Source organism: Pipistrellus kuhlii, unplaced genomic scaffold (genome assembly GCF_014108245.1).
Source record: "Pipistrellus kuhlii isolate mPipKuh1 unplaced genomic scaffold, mPipKuh1.p scaffold_m20_p_5, whole genome shotgun sequence".
Lineage (NCBI taxonomy): Eukaryota > Metazoa > Chordata > Mammalia > Chiroptera > Vespertilionidae > Pipistrellus > Pipistrellus kuhlii.
In genome coordinates, this window is record NW_023425551.1 from 53,089,895 (window position 1) to 53,112,817 (window position 22,923).

The 22,923-nt window shown below is 36.5% G+C and overlaps 1 protein-coding gene across 4 annotated transcripts in view; it reads left to right on the forward strand.

The window, feature by feature from the left end:
• The window catches only part of COL12A1 (collagen type XII alpha 1 chain), a 110,738-nt gene that overhangs the window by 15,438 nt on the left and 72,377 nt on the right, over positions 1-22,923 (forward strand). For 3 of the 4 annotated variants that reach the window (XM_036413182.2, XM_036413179.2, XM_045573191.1), the window contains exons 6-14: positions 369-632; positions 803-967; positions 1,652-1,825; positions 4,064-4,354; positions 4,539-5,141; positions 6,204-6,476; positions 8,888-9,160; positions 10,774-11,046; positions 18,889-19,161. The exons of the other annotated variant lie outside the window; for it this stretch is intronic. In XM_036413182.2, the coding sequence (XP_036269075.1) occupies positions 369-632; positions 803-967; positions 1,652-1,825; positions 4,064-4,354; positions 4,539-5,141; positions 6,204-6,476; positions 8,888-9,160; positions 10,774-11,046; positions 18,889-19,161 (2,589 nt within the window). The remainder of the gene's footprint in view (positions 1-368; positions 633-802; positions 968-1,651; positions 1,826-4,063; positions 4,355-4,538; positions 5,142-6,203; positions 6,477-8,887; positions 9,161-10,773; positions 11,047-18,888; positions 19,162-22,923) is intronic. 4 annotated transcript variants of the gene reach the window in all.

A 22,923-nucleotide genomic window follows, 5' to 3' on the forward strand; every position in this document is an offset into this window, starting at 1 on the left:
ATCTCCCAGATGTTTTATATAATTTTTTACTTGGAGAAAAGATAAGTGAGGACAAAGACTATAAAAATAAATAAGTTTATAGCATAAATACTAGAGTCACATGCTCTTGGAGAGTAGGTCATCTATCTGTTTATCTGTTCTTGCATTTCTTATTTAGCAATTTAATGACATATAATTCCATAAGTGCGTGAAGGTACTGAAAATGCTTCTATGTGTGCTAATAAAATTTTATATTCTTGTGCATAAAGAGCAATGTGAATATGTCGTAATGATCAAAATGATTTGAGGAGCCAACATTTTGGCAAAGTGAATTTGTGATGGATAGATTTAATAACGCATCATTTAAAAATATCTCAATTGTATTTCAGAATGCTCTGTCAGTGCCTGGACTGATTTAGTGTTCCTCGTGGATGGCTCATGGAGTGTGGGAAGAAATAATTTCAAGTACATTTTAGACTTTATTGCTGCTCTCGTGTCTGCTTTTGACATTGGGGAAGAGAAGACAAGGGTTGGAGTCATTCAGTACAGCTCTGATACCAGGACTGAATTTAACTTAAACCAGTATTACCAAAGGGATGAGCTTCTTGCCGCAATTAAAAAAATCCCATACAAAGGTGGCAACACAATGACAGGTATGTTTTCCAAATGTTGTTATTGTTGAAAAGAAATGAAAGACCTGTTGGGGAAAGAAATGAAGCATTGCACAATTATTAAATAATTTTTAAATCAATCACATTGTTTTTGACTTGGGCAAAATTGTATAGTGCAGGGTGAGTAAAGAAAGTATTGCCTTTCATTTCAGGGGATGCCATTGATTATCTAATTAAAAATACTTTCACGGAATCTGCTGGAGCAAGAGTTGGCTTTCCTAAAGTGGCGATTATTATTACGGACGGCAAATCCCAGGATGAAGTGGAAGTTCCAGCCAGAGAGCTTCGCAGTATCGGGGTGGAAGTTTTCTCTTTGGGTAGGCCAAGTTTGGTTATTTTCATTTTGGAATTTTTCAATACTTAACGCTTAGAAAGATGAAGGCTTGACTCCTCAGGGAAAGATGCTATAAAAATGTTATTGCATTTTATAACGTAGTACCAAGCCACCTAATTGTTACTCTGAATTTTATTGGATAAGTAAAACTTTGGCTTGTCTATTTCTCTCTCACCCAACTCCTTTAACATAGGCATCAAGTGAGGTGGTATTCACGCTTTTTGCCAGCCCTCTGCTTTTCAAAGAATGCTGAGCCAATGATCCTAATAAAGATCCTCCTTGTATTATCATTAAGTGTTTTTTATGTTTCCTGTATTATGTAATCCTTGAAGAATTTAGAGGGTTCCATCCAGCTCATTCAGGACTCTGGAATAAAAAAGTATTATCTTTGCAGATGGCAGGGACAAATGATGGCATGATTGGGATAAGGGCCAATCTGTTTTGCTAAGCATTCGTTTTCATCTTTGTCTGGCCACTGCATGTGAAGTTATAAAATGTCTTTGTCATTTGAATAGTTGCACATTCGTTATGAAGCAAAGCAATCCTGGCTTTATTACTGAATAAGGATTTAAAAATGCCTTCACTTGTGCAAGACCGAGAAAACACAGGTCTGCCCCAATTCAGCACATTTCCCTTTTCACCATATCCTTTTCATGTTCTTTTTAAGGCATTAAAGCTGCAGATGCAAAAGAACTCAAACTAATTGCCTCCACACCTTCACTAAACCATGTTTTCAACGTGGCCAACTTTGATGCAATTGTGGATATTCAGAATGAGATCATCTCCCAGGTGTGCTCAGGCGTTGATGAGCAACTTGGTGAATTGATTAGTGGAGAAGAAGGTGAGTGGACTGCTGAGGGTTTTATGTGTTAGCCTTTTTCATTATTTGATAGCATTTATAGCTTTACACTATCAAGGAGGAGATACATTTACTCAACCATATCATCCAGTGATTTTCTAACTGTGTACTCCACTCAAATTGTCTTTTAGTTACTCAACTTGTTGGTATCATTTGCACTGTTTCCCCCCTCAGTGGAACATTAAGTGATAAAATATCTGGAGCATTGTAAAGTTCTTAAAATTATTGTTAGCCTGGTTGGTGTGGCTACTAGTAAGTGATTGAGCATCAACCTCTGAACCAGGAGGTCACAGTTCGATTCCCAGTTAGGGCACATGCCCAGGCTTTGCGCTCCATCTACAGTGTGGGGTTTGCAGAAGGAAGATGATCAATGATTGTATCTTATCAGTGATGTTTCTATCTCTCCCTCTCCCTTCTTCTCTGAAATCAGTAAAAATATAGTATAGATATTTTTAGATGTTGGACTTGCTCTTTATCTTTAGGACCATTTTGTACATGTTGAGTGTACATAATTATGCTATTCAGGTACTTGTTTTAATTACCTCATACTCTGATTTAAGCATTGACAGTCTGGGGACACATTAATTTTAGCATTCTGCAACTTCAACTAATAGCAACACTGTTTCTATTAAATGGAGAAGGAAATGGGTTTTCCATCATCATACTCTGCATCGTGTTTTCAAAGCTTTAAGAACATTTCAAAACCAGTCAATTTGATCCTTCCATATCTGGAAAAATTTCCTATTTTTATAAGCTGTTGCTTCTGAATATATAGGAGAAAGAGAAGACATTTCATAACCATCCTTTTGGGCGTTTAAAAGTCACAAGTGCCATGATTGTTCTCATCTTTGCCTGAGAATTGACAAGTGATTAAAGATAAATTCTATATAGCTACATCTTCAATGACATAAACACTTTAATCTCCAAACCCCAATTATTTTGGCAGTGTTCATTGGCCCTAATTCTGTTTCAGAATTCCTTCTCAATACTTTATAGGTCCTGAGTCTTTTTCTTTGCTTTAACTGCCTAATTGTCTGACTTTTTTTTTTTATCGATATTAGTACAAAGTCCATCCTCCATCCCACTTTTCTCTAGTTAACCTCTCTTTACTCAATCTGTTAAGCATTCTAATTCCTCTCCGTCTTCACTGGCATGCATGGGGAAGGCCAAACTTTTGCTCTGTCACTGTTTGAACACCACCCCCCATCCCCCATGGGTGCAGGCCATGTGGCAGGTGTTGTTCATGCTTTCTCGCTCTTGATAGGATTTGCCTGAGATTTCTGTTCCTTGTACTATCTCTGAGTCACTCGAAAGATTTGGCCAGACTTCCAGCTGGCACATCCGTTGCTTCCCTCCCACCATTTCTTTAGGCATCATTTAAATACTCCGTCTGATTGCCTTTTTGAGGAGATGATGAGTAAAATTTGTGCTTATCATCTACTTCTTGCAGCTGACGTACAAATTAAAATTATGTCTTCTGGGAAACTGATTCCATTGACAAAAGAAAAAACTTGAAGATTTTCTCTAAAATAGCTTCAAGTACTTTATGTTTTCTGTTAAGTACACGACTGTGTTCTCAATTGAGTAAGGATAGAAATTCTTTAGATTTCAGTATTTGTCAGCATGCATGTTGTGAACCATTGTTTCACCTCTCATTGGTGGCATTATGAACATCATTGAACTACTTTTCTTACTTTGAAATAAGTGGGAATAAAACTGTTTAAAATAAAAAGCCTGTCATTTTGAACTAGCTGAGTTTTTCTTGGCATACTATAAGGTGCTTTTAAAAAGATTATAGTTTTATTCTTATAGTATAATTAAAAGGGAAAATCTTTCTAAAGACTTGAGTAAGTCATTGATTCAACAAGTATTTGTCAAGTACCTACCCTGATATCTGAGAATAAAGGCAATGAGTAAAATACCAAAACCAAAATGGAAATCTTGGTCCCAGAGAAGAATTAGGTATCAGATATCATATCATTAATTTCTTCCAAGGACTTTGTTTTTTCGCTGTCTTTCCCAGATTCCTAATAAAAATCTGGCACTGAGTCTCTTTCGGTTTGCTGGGTACAGGTGGATGTAGAACAAGGTTGGGCAACTCTTCCTGATGCATTCATGATTAATTGGAAGAAGGGGAATTAAAGGTCTAAACCTAAAGACCTTTATCAATAGGGTTGCATACCGCTATTTTAAATCACTGTTCTGCTTATTACTTTTTAGTTATTGAACCTCCCTCAAATTTGGTTGCCACGGAAGTTTCATCAAAATACATTAAGCTAAGTTGGACTCCATCTCTAAGCTCAGTGACTGGCTATAAAGTCCTCCTTATACCAATGACCAGTGGCAGCCGGCAGCATGCTCTGAGTGTGGGGCCTCAGACGACCACACTCAGTGTTCGCGACCTCTCAGCAGACACAGAGTACCAGATCAGTGTTTCAGCCATGAAGGGTCTGACATCTAGTGAACCGGTTTCAATAATGGAGAAGACTCAGCCAATGAAAGTTCAAGTGGGTGAGTTAATAGGCCTTTGGAATATGTGAAGGTCCATTTGATAGTATGTCTTACTGATTCAGATTTAGTTTTAAACAACATATTTGCAATAATTTTCTTTGAAAGAAGCATGCTTACTAAGAAAACAAGATAGCTATATTTTAATGATTAATTCATACTTGTTGAATCTTATTTCTTTTTATAGAATGCTCACGTGGTGTGGATATAAAAGCCGATATCGTGTTTTTGGTTGATGGTTCCTACAGCATCGGGATTGCCAACTTTGTTAAAGTTAGAGCCTTTTTGGAAGTTCTCATAAAAAGTTTTGAGATTTCACCAAATAGGGTACAGATAAGCCTTGTCCAGTACAGCCGGGATCCTCATACTGAGTTTACTTTGGAAAAATTCACCAAAGTTGAAGATATAATTGAAGCAATAAACACCTTCCCTTACAGAGGAGGATCTACAAACACTGGGAAAGCAATGACTTATGTCAGAGAGAAGATATTTGTGCCTAGCAAGGGTTCAAGAAGCAACGTTCCGAAGGTCATGATTCTTATCACTGATGGCAAATCTTCAGATGCTTTCAGAGATCCTGCTATAAAACTGAGGAATGCAGATGTTGAAATCTTTGCAGTTGGTGTGAAAGATGCCGTCCGCTCAGAATTGGAAGCTATTGCCTCTCCTCCTGCTGAGACCCATGTGTTCACAGTAGAAGATTTCGATGCTTTTCAGAGGATATCTTTTGAACTCACACAGTCTATTTGCCTTAGAATTGAGCAAGAGTTGGCAGCTATAAAGAAAAAAGGTTAGTAGTCTTTGTTAATTAAAAGTTAGCTCTTTGTGAACAAAGAATTTTTGGTTTTAAAACTGTGGGTGATATGCTTCTTCAACTCTTTTTATAGACAGGAAAAAGTAACTTTCCTATGTTATTGAAAACTGTCAAAGTTAGTTTATTTAACTCTGAGATATGACTTTCTCCTAGACATTTTTTCTCTGTAGGGTCATGAGATGTTTCTGATCTTAGCGTCTACTGTGTGGTGGATGCTGAGTTATGTCCTTTGAATCAAGGGCAACTAGAACATAGTCCTGGATCTTTAAATTATTTTATGCATTCCCTTTCCTGGACCATTTTTGTACATCATTCCTTACATCCAGACTTCCCTATCCTTTTTTTTTCATTTGTTCAAATTCCCCCCTTTGCCCCCAGCATTGTTACTCATCTTATCTCTTTCATTGAGCCTTTCTTAATTGTTCTAGTGCTATAGCATTATTTTCAGTCATTTGACATTCATACGTACTGCTTTGTTTTGTTGATAACCTCACAATTTTTTGGCTCTCCAATGTCTTTCTATGTCCCCTGAGGACAGGCTGTGTGCCTTAAACACTCTTTCTAGGTTTTAGTTTAGTAAATATTCTTTTGTTAGGAAAGATTTCTTTATTATCACTTTGAAATAAACTGTTTACCACCAAAGATTGATATATAATTGCCAGGGATGAATGGGAATGTTCTGATGGTTTGCTTAGGTCTGCTACTACTCAATATTTAAAAATATCAATTGTGGGTAGGACCATTGCATTACTGCTTTATCTTAAGAAGCTCAGAATTCAAATTCCATTTTAATTAGTCATTTAAACATTATAACTTAGTATTAAGCATGGTTAAGACACATGATCAGGACCTCCTTATAGGGCTGTGAGAGATCTTCTCTCAATGGTCATGTGTAGCATGTTTATTAAGCCTCCGTATCATTCTTCTCCCAAGTGACAATGAGCCATTTTAGGAACATGAAATCATTAATTCTATTTTGGCTTTATAGATTTAAAAATTTTAAACCATGTCCTCTTTTTTATTATTTTATTTTATTAGCTTATGTTCCTCCAAAGGATCTTATCTTTTCTGAGGTGACTTCCTACAGTTTTAAGACTAACTGGTCACCTGCCGGAGAAAATGTGTTCTCCTACCACATCACCTATAAAGAAGCTACTGGGGATGACCAGGTCACGGTGGTGGAGCCAGCGACGAGCACCAGCGTTGTTCTCAACAACCTGAAGCCAGAGACCCTGTACCTGGTCAACGTGACGGCAGAGTATGAGGATGGCTTCAGTATCCCCTTGGCTGGAGAGGAGACCACCGAAGAAGGTGAGATGGGGCTTCTGCCACTGTTTTTCGAAATCTAGGCATTTATTGCGGGACGAAGATAGCATTTGAAATAACCATCTGCTTTATAGTTCAGAACTGATTTAGCATCTTTAAAATACAGCTATACACAAAACCCTTTTAAAAAGAGAAAAGAAAAAAAACCTTTTAAGTAAAACTCCTAGATTTCTTTTGGTGCATTTGAGGATAAGAGACATAGAGAACTGTTAATAATAGTGGAATTAACTCTTGAAGTACTGCTTACCCAGCATTTTCTGTCCCACGTTTCAAAAGTCTCATGCTCAAATACTTTTGAAACTGCCTTACTTTATCTGTGGATCTAATGATAAATATATATTACCAAATGTTTTCTATTTTAATTGTGGTAAAATTTATGTAACATACGATTGACCATTTCAACCATTTTTAAGTGTATGTTCAGTGGCATTTATATTGTTGTGCTACCCTCACCACATCCATCTCTAGATTTTTTTTATGTTGCAACATTGAAACTCTATACCCCTTAAACAATAAACCCCCATATCCCACTTTCTCTGCCTTTGGCAACCACTGTTCTACTCTCCATTTTTGTGGATTTAAATACTTTGGATACCTCATATGAGTAGAATAATCATACAGTATTTGTTCTTTGTGACTGGCTTCTATCACTTAGCATAATGTCCTCAAGGTTCATCCATATTGTAGCATGTGTCAGAATTCTTTTCTTCTTATGGCTGACTGATACTTCATTGGATGTGTAAACCACACTTGGTTTATTCATTCACCCATGATAGATACTTGGGTTGTTTCCATGTTTTAGCTATTGTAAATAATGATGCTAAGAACATGTATGTACAAATTTTACCAAATGCTTTAAGCACTGTTTGTGTAGATATATTCTCTTTGCTAGATAGAATTGAATACTTTCTGATACACTTCACTACATTTGACATTTAAAAGGTAGGGACTTAGAATCACACATCTATTAAGCTTCAGATTCAGTATACAAACCCATTAGTTTATCTGCCTAATTTTGGGAGAATAATTTAGTCTTTTTCCTTGTCATATAAAATGAATCAGGGGTGCAAGTCTGCTAACAGCCATTTTTTTTTTCTTTTCTTAAGGGATATACTTTCTTTCTCTTTCATGTGTTGGATTTTTATATAAACTTCTAATTGTGTGTGAGGTGTGTGAAGGCATGTTGCAGTGTGGTTATACCCCAGTGGATTCGGAATAGAAAAACTGCTAGTTCATTTCCTGAATATGATGTCTGTGTGGACAATTTTCCCATTAAACAAATAGGTTATTTAAGCATGTTTACTAAATATGAAGTCAAATGACATTCTCATTTGGGTTCAATCAAAAATTCATTTAAGACTGTGAGTTTATTCATGTCACCCACATTGCAACTTAACCTTGAGATTTAGATCTGGCTAGCATTCACTGAGTATCTGCAATGTGTTCAGTCCAGTGGTCAGCAAACTGCGGCTCACGAGCCACATGCAGCTCATTAGCCCCTTAAGTGTGGCTCTTCTACAAAATACCACAGTCTGGGCGAGTCTATTTTGAAGAAGTGGCATTAGAAGAAGTTTAAGTTTAAAATATTTGGCTCTCAAAAGAAATTTGAATCATTGTACTGTTGATATTTGGCTCTGTTGACTAATGAGTTTGCTGACCACTGGTTTAGTCCAACACATGTATGTTCTAATTATTCTCCAAGTCAAATGACTGTGCAGATATAAAGTTAGCTGTGGGACTGATTGGATAAGACAATTCATTCAAATAGATAAATGTGGTAGATCTGGGTGTTAGGTATTATTTTCCTACTTTTCTAAGAAAATCTGGTAAGAGTGAAAGCCTTGGTTACTTATATTTGAAAAAACAAATTTTTACTTTTAAATTTTATGTCAATATGAATTTATCATTTAATAGAGTATTTATGATCCTAAAGGTTTACTATTATATATACCTCTTTATTTGATTAAAAAGTTAATAGTACCCATATTTTCCGGCGTATAAGACGACCCCTAATTTTACAGTTAAAACATAGGTTTAGGCCTATATTCGCTGTATAAGACTACCCCCCACTTCAAAGAAAAGACTTACTTTGCCATCAAGATCTGCAGGTAATTTTTGTGCAATTTTGGTCTTTTGCCCCCGATTTTCGGTTGACTTTTTTTTGTTACAAAAGTCGTCTTATATGCCGGAAAATACGGTACTTGGTCTGTTTCTTGACATTGTATTTGTTTGCTGTTTTAGAATCTAGCTAGTGTCTGGCTAAATGAATGAAGTAACCAGGATGTTTGGCAAAAAACTGCTCACAGCTTTCTTTAGAGCACTGTTATAATTTAGTGATTAGAAGCTAGTTTTGTATTTTTCACATAAAATGGCAACTTTATTTTTTTAAATTTCAGTAAAAGGAGCACCTCGAAACCTACAAGTGACAGATGAGACCACAGATAGCTTTAAAATTACCTGGACTCAAGCTCCAGGGAGAGTGCTAAGGTACCGAATTGTATATAGACCAACTGCTGGTGGACAAAGCAAAGAAGTTACCACTCCAGCCAACCAAAGGAGAAGAACCTTGGAGAACCTGACTCCAGACACAAAATATGAAGTCTCTGTAATTCCTGAATATGTCTCAGGCCCTGGCTCTTCGTTGACTGGAAACGCAGCCACGGAAGAAGGTAGAGGAGATATGTTGACCACGTGGTAACAACTCAACCCTTAGTCTGCAGGAAAGACTTTGGACAACTGTCCAGATTCTACAAGCCCTGAGACAGTTGGCCTCAATTATCCGATATTTTGGACTGTAGTCCTTTTAGACTTGAGTTACTCACATTTTTTACTTTCTCATGAAAGCATTTATTCGGTCCAATAGAATGTGAATGCTGTGATATGGTCTAAATATTATTTTAAAATATTATTAAATATTTTAATAGAAATTTAAGGATTACTAGCAATTAAAAAATCAAACCGCCTTGCACTGTTGAAACACATTATATATTACTTCTTCAGAAAGATTTTAGAATATTGACCTATTTTTACTTAAATGGTGTGATTTGGCTCTCAGAATAGATTGTGGCCAATGATTAACATTTAATGTTATTCATTGAGGAAAAAAATAAGGCATTCATAATTTTCATTTTATTCTCTACTTTTAAAGTTTTAAAAACATAATAATAATAATAACAACAGCGTATTAGCAATGATGAAAAGTTACTGAGTACCTGTGTGTGTCAGGTTCCGTTTAAAGGGCTTTTTATGTATTATTTCCTTCAACCCTGCATAGAGTCCATGAAGTTGCTGTTTTTATTATTCTAGTTTTATAAGGAAATCAAAGCTAAATCATGTTGCTTAGAAGCCATATATCTGAGTTTGTGCACTTTGTTGTCCCAGCGCAGACACTCACAAGGAATATCGGTTCTAGCTTGGCCTGCATCACCATTTCCCGCCCCACCGCCCCCCCCCTTGCATAAAGTAGTGGATTCGCCTTTTCTGTACAAGCCTTGGCCTGGCCACCTGCCTTTTTCCTCCTCTCTTCCCTCCGGGAAGTCACTGTTTCCCTTCGTCTCTCTTCTCCTGGGGATCCAGGGCTCTCTGTGCTGGTACCACAACAAGACCTAGTGACTTTACCTTGCTGTTTTCTGGAGTAAAAGTGGCTGGCTATTGTGTGCCCATTGGAATGTCACAGAGTTGGGTGCCTTGAGACCCTTCAGAGGCCACACGACCACTCTACCAGGAAAGTCATGAAATGTCAAGCATAGTTGCACAGGGATGTTCAGCCCATGAGTTTTACCCTAGGCTAGGCCTCTCTTAGGCTGTCCATATATATATGGACAGCAGTATTTTACATTTATAATTTTTATCACATTAGTGTATTTTCTGGCCATTACATTTAGACATTCATAGCATCATGCCAATAAATCCTTTTTTTTATTGCAAATTTCTTAGAGGACTTAAAAATCCACATTGGGATACCAATCAACATACTGTATATACATTTTACGACGCTTTGTCCCACTTTTAGAGAAAACCTTGTAATTTTTTACATGCCAGATTCTAGCATGAAAGATATTAACCAACCCTGTAAGCACAGAGGAGGAATTGCATAACTTCTGCTTTGTTTCCTCTAATATACGGGGCCTGATTAGAAGTGCTTGAATTCTATTGGCTAGTCAATGGTCAGGATATAAATTTAATTTCATATGCATCTATGCACATCTATAACAGCACAGTGTTTTTCAAGTCATTTTATTAAATAATGAGTTTTTATGTTTTTTGTTTTGTTTTAATGAAGTTAGAGGGAACCCAAGAGACTTAAGAGTTTCTGACCCTACCACATCATCCATGAAATTGTCTTGGAGTGCGGCACCAGGAAAAGTGAAACAGTATCTGGTCACATACACCCGGGTGGCCGGAGGTGAAACTGAAGAGGTCACCGTGAGGGGAGACACAACCAACGCTGTTCTGAGAGGACTGAACGAAGGGACAACGTACACCTTATCTGTGACGGCCCTGTATGCCTCTGGGGCCGGCGATGCCCTTTTCGGAGAAGGAACAACGCTTGAAGGTAATTGCTGTCATAGCTTATAGAGACCACCCCCCCCCCCCCGCTTGTTTGCCATTGCATCTATATAGGAAGCTGAAAATGTTTTCCGTGAATGAAATTTAGAAAGGCACAATCCTTTCTCTTCAAAGACATTTGTATTGAAAAATAAGCAATCATAAAACTGCCTCTTATTCAGAGATGTAGAGTATATGCAACTGAAACATTTAACTTGATTAGGAAGAAGTGCATTGGGGAGCTGTAAGCGAAACTCTTTGGGAACTGTAAAATACTATATGTCTATAAATGTATCAATAAGAAATAATTGTAATTAGAACTGACTACTAATACTTTCATAAGTATTTCAGAGACATTGCTTATCTACACTAAAGTTTTGAAAACAATAAGAGCTAGAAATAGAAATTGTCTTAATTACAGAGACATAATCTAAGCAATAAAAGCATGTGATCTTTATAGTGGAGCAACATCCAGAATTTCTGAGAAGTATGTCCTTTTCTTTTGACCTTTGGAAGTTCTTTTTCTCTTGTGCTTTCCAGAGGTTTTCAACAGAAATTGTTCATAAGATTTTTAAAAAAAATATATTTTTATTGATTTTGTACAGAGAGGAAGGGAGAGAGATAGAGAGTTAGAAACATCGATGAGAGAGAATCATTGATCAGCTGCCTCTTGCACACCCCCTACTGGGGATATGCCTGCAACCAAGGTACATGCCCTTGACCGGAATCGAACCCGGGACCTTCCAGTCCCCAAGCCGACGCTCTAACTATCCATTGAGCCAAGCCGGTTTCGGCCATAAGATTTTTTTAAGGATAAACTTTCAAGCTTTTATTTTTTACAAAACAGTTGTAGATTATTTGTATTTGGGAAAATTTCTCCCTTATAAAGAAAATCTTGGAAATCATTTAATAGTTTTTTACTTTAGCTTTTAACTTTTAATCTTCTGATATTCTGCATGTTATTACTTCAAAAACATATTCACATTTAACCCAAATATATAAAAAATTATGGTATTTTTGCTAAGAATAACATATAAGTAAACTTTAGAAAAAAACCAAAATACAAATTTTAATTTAACAGCAAACATTCTGTTTGGCTGTGATTTTTCTAGGTTAGGCATATGGTTAAATTGCTTATAATTTTATAGCTTTGCACACGTTGTGTAGAAAACTTACCAACTTGTATGCATGTATGAGTGTATGCTCCAGGACATAGCTAATCAAAAATCATCTCTAAGGGAGATACATGGGTAGTAAAATAAATTTTAAAAAATTATCCCTTTTCATTTTCTAAGAAGAAAGCGAGCTAGATGATTTGTAAGTTTTCTTTAAAAATATAGTTAATTCAGCTGAAACTGGTTTGGCTCAGTGGTAGAGAGTCGGTCTGTGGACTGAAAGGTCCCGGGTTTGATTCTGGTCAAGGGCATGCACCTTGGTTGCGGGCACATCCCCAGTAGGAGGTATGCAAGAGGCAGCTGATCGATGATTCTCTCTCATCGATGTTTCTAACTCTCTATTCCTCTCTCTTCCTCTCTGTAAAAAAATCAATAAAATATATTTTAAAAAATAAAAATATAGTTAATTCATACCTAAATTGTCAAAAAAATAACTTTTTTTTACATTTATACCAAACTTTACTATGTTGAAGGATTATATTAAATGCTGCCAGCCTGATTTTATTAACACATTTATCCCATTGCATTATGTGTGGTAAACTCGACAAATATGTGAGAGCATAGTTGTGACTAAATTAAAATAATAGAAGATTTTTGCCCCTGGTTATTCCATTTCATTTTATTGTATTAACTCAGCCAAATCCACATACCATATACAGGAATAGGATATGATGGTAAATGCAGGGGATGGAAAGCCCAGAAACAAAGCCAGGCAAGTGCTTTTGAGGACTGCTGTTTTTCTAATCTGTTTTTCTCTTGGGAGAGGAGGTGGTAAGAGCCTACCAGGCAGGAATGTTTCTTTCATCCAAAGGCATGGATCAGCAGGCAAGAGCACTCTGTAGGTTGAAAATTTTATAGATTGCCTGAAGTGCATTCTATTTAATTCAGAAAGAATTAAAACAATATTTACTGTGGTCTACAACCATCCCTAACTTGAAAATGTTCCCTAGTACTTTCTTGAAATGCAGCCAATGATCAGAAAATTCCCCTGTCCCTGGAAGAGAGATTTATTAGCATTGGCATTGGGGAAGTTCATGGCTGGCTCTAGAACTGCATGAAATAGAATCACAAAGGCAGAGTTTATTACTATTTCAGATCCCAACTTCAGAGGACTCTGAGCACAAACCATTAGGTTTGATTTACATTATTCCCCTCCCCCTCCGGTTGTTGTTAAAGTAGATTTAATGTGCTTACTAAAATACGGTTGTAGATGTAAATGCACTTTAAGTTTGGTAGAACTTTTACTTGTCACTGTTAGTGGTTAGAGAAAGGAAAACCGGTTCTTATAAACCTCGAAATGAATAATTCAGAGCTTTACCACAAATGAATGAAAATTTCAGTTTGGGAATAATACGGTTCTTTTTATTTTTGGGTGTTGTTTTCTGGCTATGGAAAAGATGACTTTTCAGAATTTCCTTTGTTTCCGTTGCTATAGCAACCTGCCAGGGTCCTAGACATGAATGACTTCCTGTACATCACACAAGCTAACTCAGCTGACATTTTGGTACAATGAGGTTTTTAACACATCAAGGAATTCCTCTGCATGGTGTTGAGTAACATGGGGCCTCTCAAAGATGGACTGAACAAGGCCTCTATGTTTTCCTGATTTACTGCTGTCTCATAACTTGAAAAAATCATACATGCTGGGTATAACTACTCTGACGTTTCCAGGGAACTAGCACAATCACCAAACAGTAATTCATATTTTCTTCTCTGTAAATTAATGGCTCATCAGGGAAGAATCTAAGTCAAACTGGAGATGTAACAATTGTGGAAGAAATGCTCCAGGCTTTGAGGTTGAAGAGTGATTTAATCGTTAAGAGGTTTTTAAGAACGATGCATTGTTTACAGTAATTAAGTTCACTTATCAATAGTGAACTTTGTCCTTTTCAAAGGTGGCTCTGATTCATTGGTTGTAAATCAAGTGTGTTTCCACATGAACATTATCCAGAAGCAGATCTTCTGTATTCTGCTATGGAAAGTTGGATGACTTTTGAGTTGAGCTCTAATGGAAAAGACAAATTGATTTAGAAGAGGGTTTACATTACATTTTCAATTTAACTTCTATTTTTGAAAGTGGTATGTGAAACTCAATGAAAGCTGGCTGGAACAATCTATAAGATGAAATATAGTTTCATTTCATTATGATTAATTTTTCAGTTATCATCATTGGCTAATTTGTATTATAATTATATTTGAATTGGATGATGATTTGCTTTTCAGAAAGCAAATGGAAAAGGGCTGAGGATATGTAGGAAAGTTACTTAAATGAGGCATTAGTTCTTTGGCCTTGTATATGGAAAAAAGTAGAAATCAACCCCTGTGGACGTTCGGATCATGAGAAATGCACCTGTCTAAATTACTTCCCACAGAAGCAGCACAGAGATGTATGCAAGCAGGCATGAGAAAAGTGCCTTTTGAACTTATGTTAATGCTCTTTATAATCAAGGTGGAAATACTGAGTATCAACATTCAAAAATGATGAGTTTTTTAGAATATTTAAATTTATGGTAGAAAAGCATTGTTGTTCCTTATTCCTATACTGGCACTATGCTGGGATAATAGGATAGAGGGGGAAACTATTGAGAAGAAATCATAAGAATAAAGATGAAGTCATACCCTCAGTGTAGAAGATGACCTTTTTGATACGATTGCCAGAAATTCTATCACTAAAGGTAAAAGTAATATACAAAGCACAGGCATGTAGTGCAGAACTATGAGCTTAAATATTATTGAAAACAATATCACTTCCGTAAAAGCCTGAACAAACAAAAACACATTTGTAGGTCTTGGGCAGAGGGAAAGGAGGAACTCGAAGAGGAAGGGAGCCTTTGCTAGCACAATAGTGGATCCGGGTTTGGGGAAAAGTAGTGACAAAGTGGTAAACAGTCTACCAGAGCTGGTTTCTGTTGCTGCCACCATTGCTATGCCTTCCCCGTGGAGGAGCAGTGATCTTCCCTGGAGAGAGGCTACAGACTGGTTTCATGACGTTTCCCCTTTCTTTTCCTCTCCCTAACCAGGTACTCTAAAAAGAAACTGTCGCCAAAACCCAATCTAATGAAACCAAGACAAATAATCTCCTTCTGTAGTCATTGATGTCTGATGTTTCTTAGACCGGGGACAAAAACCTACAAATTCAATATATTAAGCCAAACCAAATGCTTTGCTGGGTAACACTTGGGTTGAACCTCATTTACAGGGAAATGTGATAAACTCTTGAATAAGAAGCACACGGGGTAGGGCAAAAGAGGGTTTACAGGTGTTTGCATGGAAAATAATCCAATAAATAATAATATAAGAATAAACTTGTTTCACATACTCAACTGTACACCTACTTTTGCCCCAACCCATGTGTTGAGAGCCATCTCCTCTTAAGACAGAATAAGGGGAGGAGATTGTGGTGAGCTTCTCAGGCATGTTTGTAATGGAAAGGATGTGATGAGAAGCTTCAATTAACTTAATTTTTGGAGGGTCAGTGTTTAGCCTGTTCCACTACCTAAAGGTGATATGTTGTGCACAGCCATGGACTCACATACTATATGAACCACCAAACAGTCTGACACAGCATCACTGTGTCCTGCACAGCTTCACTGTGTCCAACAGTGATGCACCATTTTGCTTTCACCACGCATCTTTATTTGGAAGGAGCCCCATTTTAGAATTGAAAGCAAGTGTGAGGGTTCCTTCCCACACTGATCAAGCACACCTTCCAAATATATGGCTCTCTAGGCCTCAAAAGAGGGGTAGAAGAAAGAAGGGAAAGGGAAGAAATGAAAAAACAAAACAAAACAACAGTTGTAGGGAAGCAAGAATCACAGAGGAAATTTAGGAAACATCAGTGCTTGGGCATCTCTTTGGATATCCCAGTTTGTTGATTTGGGCATGGTCTAGTCTTCGGCTCTCCAGGTGATTCTACTAGGATGTACCTGATTAGGTCCAGTCCAGTTATTTTGCTCCTGAGGACCCCAGGGCTCCAGGAGGTTTCACACCCTGTTGGTGGTCTGTTCAGCTGATTGCATATCTGGTTTCAAGACAAGCTTTGCCACTCGGCAGCCTGCCAATGAAATCATAGGGTACAAACGAATTGCTTCATTTTTTTCTTGAAATCTAATATTTGGCCAAGCCAAGATTCCATTTTTAAAAACTTCAAGGGTTATAGGCCAGATGAAGTTTACTGTCATGAGTATATCATATTTTCAAAATTCTTGGGTGTCATGCAACAGCTGGAATACCCAACCCTTCTACTTTTTGTTTTCATTTTTCAGAAAAAGTTTGTCAGTGTGTTTGACAATAGTATAAACTTAATATTTAGCAGTATTCTGATCAAGCTGTCTGATATATAAGATGCCCATTGAAATGGTTTCTCTTTGCAGTCTTGGCCTCTGGATTGAACTGTCTTTCTTCTTCCCATATTTCATTGTTATTAACATGAAATGCTGCAATGCCGGTGCCTGCAAATAATGCCTTTATGTGACACATGCAGAAACTATACTTTTTTGAGGATTTTTTTCTGTAGTTGAGAGCTTAGCATTCAATTGAATTAGTGTTGCTAGCCATTAATTAGAACTCAAGAATATCTTTTAGTTAATATTTATTTATATCCTAAAAGGTGTTTTTATAGATTATTTTCAAGACACAGATAAACCTTGCAAATGTGTTTATTGCCATTTTACTAGCTTTTTGTTCTAGCTTTATAGGTCTTGAAAGTGTTAAAATAGTCAATTAAAATCCATGGGAATACATGTCTAGTGACCTAGGCACCTTTTGTTTGTAGCCTACAAATGTCTTTGTGAATGTACTCTTGCTTCAAACACAATTCTCTTATTTTCTCCCAGTGAAATCATTAGCTTGTGTTTGTGAAATTGATGTCTGTTGTCATGGAGAGAAACAATCTCACAAATTCAATGCTGTAGGAAAGTAGGGAGAAAAATGGCCTTGGGAAGATTAGAAGCTAAAATTATTGTCTGCAAATTATTCCCGTGTTAATTTGGAAGATAATTCCCACATTCTAGCTAACTTTATTTATCTTATATATATTTTTTGGAATGTCATTCATGCAGTTTTTAGCTCACTTAAATTCAAAGTCAGATATAAGTACAATTATTTTATAACAGATGTTCCTAATTGCAACTCAGGAAATTTAGGAGGACAGATGCATATAAAAAATAGCTGTATATCAAACAAACATGCACTGCACATGGAAAACCAGTTGTGGGGATATGAATGATTAAAAAAACAAAAACAAAAACAACACCTACATCAACCAAACCAAACCAAACCAAAGAAAAAGCTTGCTTACATTTCTGTTAGTAGAGAAAAATATAAAGATGTATGGTAAATACAAGTAAAGAAGACCTTAGATGAAATTAATCTCAAGTATTGAGGGAAAAAGTCAACATGTTCTTGAAAATAAGTATTCTTGGTTACAGTGAAATATGCAACTAATTTCCCTCTAGAGATGAAATGACTTGTCAGCAGTTAAAGTTATTTATAATGGAGTTAGAATTTTCCATTTGCAGTTGGGGTCTGGTAGGATGCCCAGCTTCTGTTTTATTTATTTCCCCCCTCTACAGTCAACCATATATGATAGGTGTTTGTTCACCCAGATTTCTTTTTCATTTATTGTTTGTTATCTTTACTTTTTGTGCTGAAATTTAATTGTGTAAGCATGAGTATTTTTGTTATATTCATTTTTATTCTTTGATTCAAGTAAAATAATAGCCTTCAAAATTCTTGTAATAGCATTATATATCATTTGCTTGAATATATAATTACTGGTAAGATGTATGCTGTAGGAGCAGATAGTTTTATATTTATGTCATACTGTGGCATAAACCCTAGTAAAGGTAGCCAATATAAAGTGACCTGTATGTTTAACTTACATTTAAATTATGGAAAGTGAGGCTTTTATTGGAAGACATCTGTGCCTCCTATTAAGCTGAGGTTTCCATATTTTTCCATTTGGGTTGTATTTTTTTTAATGAAAGAACCAAAATTTCATAACAGACATTTTCGATCAGCTAGAACAAGTGGTGTGTTTTATTTTGATGACTAATCACGTTTAGGTTTTCCAGAATTGGTGGTTTTTAGTTTCCTTAGGGGTAAGCTGAATCGAAAGTTTGCACTTCTGCTTTTTTAACTGCATGAACAAATAGAGTTTCCACCAAAAAAAAAGAAAAAAAGATTGTCCTTATTATGATTTGTGAGTGATATGAAATTGTTGAAATGATTGCAAATCATACATTGAAACTGAGCTTATTTAAATTAGAGAGGAAAATATGATGGTAACGAAATAAAGATCTTTGTGAGCAATGGGCTATGTCATAAGATGGACTGATATGTGGTAATTCAGATGCATCGTTTTCTTCGGAAAACTTTCTGTTAGGCATACTAGTATACTCCTTCATATTTAGATGTTACCCTTGTTCTAAAGGACCTTACCATCTCACTGGATAGACTGGGGCCAGAGTGCTAGGCAGGAATCAGATAAAATTCTAATATTCTATCCATCAGTTTGTCCCACTGACAGAACAGGACAGTTAACTCTGAGAGGAGAAATGAGCAACTTTAGACAAATTTGAGATTGAGTCCAGCAAGTTAGGATGTCTACCAGGACGAAGTAATACTGACATATTTTGTAGACATTAATGATTCCCCTTTAATTTCTATTCTAGAACGTGGTTCAGCTCGTGATTTAATTACTAAAGACATCACTGACACATCAATTGGGGCTTATTGGACCTCTGCTCCGGGAATGGTTCGCGGTTACAGGGTCTCATGGAAATCGCTTTATGATGATGTTGAGGCTGGAGAGAAAAATCTTCCTGAAGATGCAATTCATACGGTGATAGAAAACCTGCAGCCGGAGACCAAATACAAACTTTCAGTATTTGCTGTTTATAGCAGCGGAGAAGGAGAACCTTTGAATGGAGAAGCCACAACTGAATGTAGGTAACATCGCAAGTGTGTTTGGATGTGTTAGTTACCCTCTCAAGTACAGGAAGTTGAACTACTTGCTTTTTTCTTTTCTTTATATGACCATTGAGGATTGAAAATTTAGAACCTTGAAAGAATATGGTTTGGCCTTAGCAGGTTTGGCTCAGTGGATAGCGCATGGGCTTACGGACCAAAGGGTCCCGGGTTCGATTCCTGTCAAGGACATGTACCTTGTTTGCAGGCTCCTCTCTGGCCAGGGCCCAGGTCAGGGCAGTGCAGGAAGAAACCAATTGATGTGTTTCTCTTACATCGATGTTTCTCTCTGTTTTTCCCCTCTCTCTTCCACTCTTTCTAAAAATCAATGGAAAAATATCCAATGGAAAAATATCCTCGGGTGAGGATTAAACACACACACACACATACACACACACACACACACACACACACACACACAAACCAATGTGGTTTAAATTTAGGTTTAATTTGTATCTAAAATTTATATCCCTCTGCCCTAGCTGGTTTGCTTCATGGATAGAGCTTCAGCCTGCTGACTGAAGGGTCTCAGGTTCGATTCTGGTTAAGGGAATATAGCCGGGATGTGGGCTTAACCCCCATTAGGGGGCATGCAGGAGGCAGCCGATCAATGATTCTCTCTCATCATTGATGTTTCTATCACTCTCTCCCTCTTCGTTCCTCTCTGAAATCAATAAAATATATTACAAATATAAAATTTATAACACACCTTTGTGGAATGATCAACTAGATAAGAAACTCAACTAGTAAAAACATCAGGAGCTATGGAAAGAAAGAGAATTTGGGCATGTTGATAGCTATATTACCGTGGGCAAGTTACTTAATCTTCTTTGAGCCTTAATTTTCTAATCTGTAGAATGCAGTCTTTTAAAAATCGTCCTGAGAGTTAAATGAAACAAGAATGTTCAAAGCACCAAGCAGAGTGTTTTGTCACTTAGAGATGACTGATAAATAATAGTACCTACTGAGACTATGATTAATCTCAGATCATTTAACTCTGGTTGGTGAGGTAAAATCAAAAGTCCACTCAGTTTTTGGATGGCTCCCATTTGCCTTAATCTCATGAATATTATTTCTTGTGAATCATTCTGAATGACATGCCATCATTTATTATCAGCTGGCTGGTAAAATATGTGTTCGTATTTAAAAATTCTTTTTCCTAAAAAGCTATTTGTTAATCATGGGTATGTCTCAAAGTTTATATGGGAAAACTTTATTTCTTTTGTTTTGGGAAAATTTTAGGAAAAGAGGAAAGAATGGGGAATTCTTACATATCCTTTTATTAGAAAGAGGTGGAAGGATTGGGTGATTATTTTTTTGGTCAAAGAGCAATTTCAGTTAAGTACTATATCTTGATTTTAAGTTATTCTTAAATGAAAACCTTTTGGTTTGAGAGAATTCGTCTTTTCTTTTTAATCACTGGAAAAATCAGTTGGCTATGTCTAAGCTTAAATTTGTGTCAAAATTAATATTTAAAAAAATCAAGCTCCTTTTAGGAAATTTAAGTAGTTGGAAAGGCATATTTCTCAGCTATGAAAAATATGATTGGTTTATATAGTAATAAATGAAATCTTGTGTTTGACTATGTTGGCTAATGTTGTTTAAGAATCTGGCAGAAATTCATCTCTATTTCTGACAGAAATTCATTTGTTGTAGAGAAGCCATGTTGTAAACTTAGGCCAGATATGACACATAAAGCTAAATTTATTTGTGGTAGTAAAATACAATTCATGTGGCTAAGAAATTATACAAGCATATGTATTTAGAGAGAGAAAAGTGTGTTTTTTCATTTTTAAAAAAATACCTCTCCTTCTCAAAGACTGAGTTTTCAGTTATTTATTTATGGGTGAAAATCTCCACAAGAGACATGGTTTAGCCAAAAGCAAATATAGTAACAGGAATCCTAAGTAAGCTTTCATTTCTAAGAAGCTGGGCATCTAAGAAATTTTCAGTTTTTCTTGGCTAATTAATTGATTAAAGGTGGGGGAAGATAAAGTCCTCTTTTAAACTAGCAGTAGACTAAACAGGAATGAAACATACTGTTTAAGCAGTTTGCATATGTTTAAGCAGTTTATAGAGTATATGCAAACTGCTTAAACATCTAAGCAAATATGAGAGAATCCGGCACTTTTGTTTGTTCGACTATCATTTTGTTGTTTTACTTTGCCCACTTTGTGGAAAGCAAAGCAGTTTAGAAAGTATTTGAGAAATCAGAGTCAGATGTGGTATTTAGGTGGTGGGTGAATCCTCAAATGTGGCTAACTGGGCAGAGTCACTAGGTCATGCTCATAAAGTTCCTTATAAACTTCCAAGGGGACATTTTGAAAATATTTTCAGGATTGCTTTCAACTCAGAGACATGGTATGCAGGCTGTTGATAGAATGAAAACCGTGTGTTGTGGCTATAAAGCCAGCAGATGAGAAACTTTCTACTGGCCCTCCAGTGCTGGGTTAGCAGAGAACAGTAAGCGTTGGAAAGCTTCTGAGAGTTACTGAAACAGGAATAGAACTAACAGTGTATTACAGCATTATATAACATGAAGCACACCTACCAAGGAAGTAAAAATTGATTTTTATTTATGGAAAGCCAACAAAGCTTTTTAAAATTTTTCTCTAAAATCCAAGTTTTCTATTACAACCAGGATGAGGTATGTTGTATCAATAGTTTATTTAAGTTCAATTCCCTTATTGTCTCCTCTTCCTCTTATGAGGATTCTCATCAGATTAGGGCCCTACTGTCATGACCCCATTTAACCCTAGTTACCTCCCCAAAGGTTCCATTGCCAACTACCACCACATTGGAGGTTATGGCTTTAACATAAATTTTTGGGGAGACACAATTATTCAGCCCATAATACGTGTCATAATTTTTTTCTTCTTTGCATGCCTTGCAAGTTTTATTTGATGCTAGACATTGTGAGTTTGTTGGATGCCAGATATTTTTATATTCTTATAAACATCTTTAATTTTTATTCTGGGATGTAGTTAAGTTACTTGGAATTGGTTTGATCTTTTAGAAACTTATTTTATTCTCTGTTAGAGATAGACAAAATAAACCTTTATTTTTACGGCCAATTTTGCCCCGTTACTAGGGCAATACCCTCTGTAGTACTATACATGATATTCCAAGAATTTTGAGGTTTTGTACTCTGGTTAGGAGGAACATTTCTGGCTATGAGGGATCTCTAGGAATTGCTACCTCTGCTCTTTTTGGGTGGTTATTTTCTTCATTTTGGGTAGTTTCCTCATACATAAGCACTGATTAGTACTGGAGGGCCTTTTGCAGATTTTTGGAGTTTTTTTCTCTGTCACATCATCTCCTCTATAGTACTCAGTACTGCAAATCTAGGGGCCTCAGACTCCCCAAAGTTGCAAAACCATCTCCTGATGGAAGGGAGACCACCATGCTCCCCCTGGATCCTCCTTCCTGTCGTGGAGCTGAAAGCTCTTCCTAAGTAATGAGCCAGGGTGATCATAAAGTGAAGTCACATTCATTTCTCATCTCTCAGGGATCACTGTCCTGTGCTATCTGATGTCCAATGTCTCAAAAATATTTTTCTATATATGTATATTCTTAAATTTTTTAGGTTTTTAGTTGTTTCAGATGGTCCTTGTCCATTTGAACATGAAACTTTCCCTTAGGGTCAAAAAAAGATTCTTGCCCTAGCTGGTTTTGCTCAATGGTCTTTCTTAAAAGACCCCAATGAGACTTCTGACTATGCATTCATGATTTTCACTATT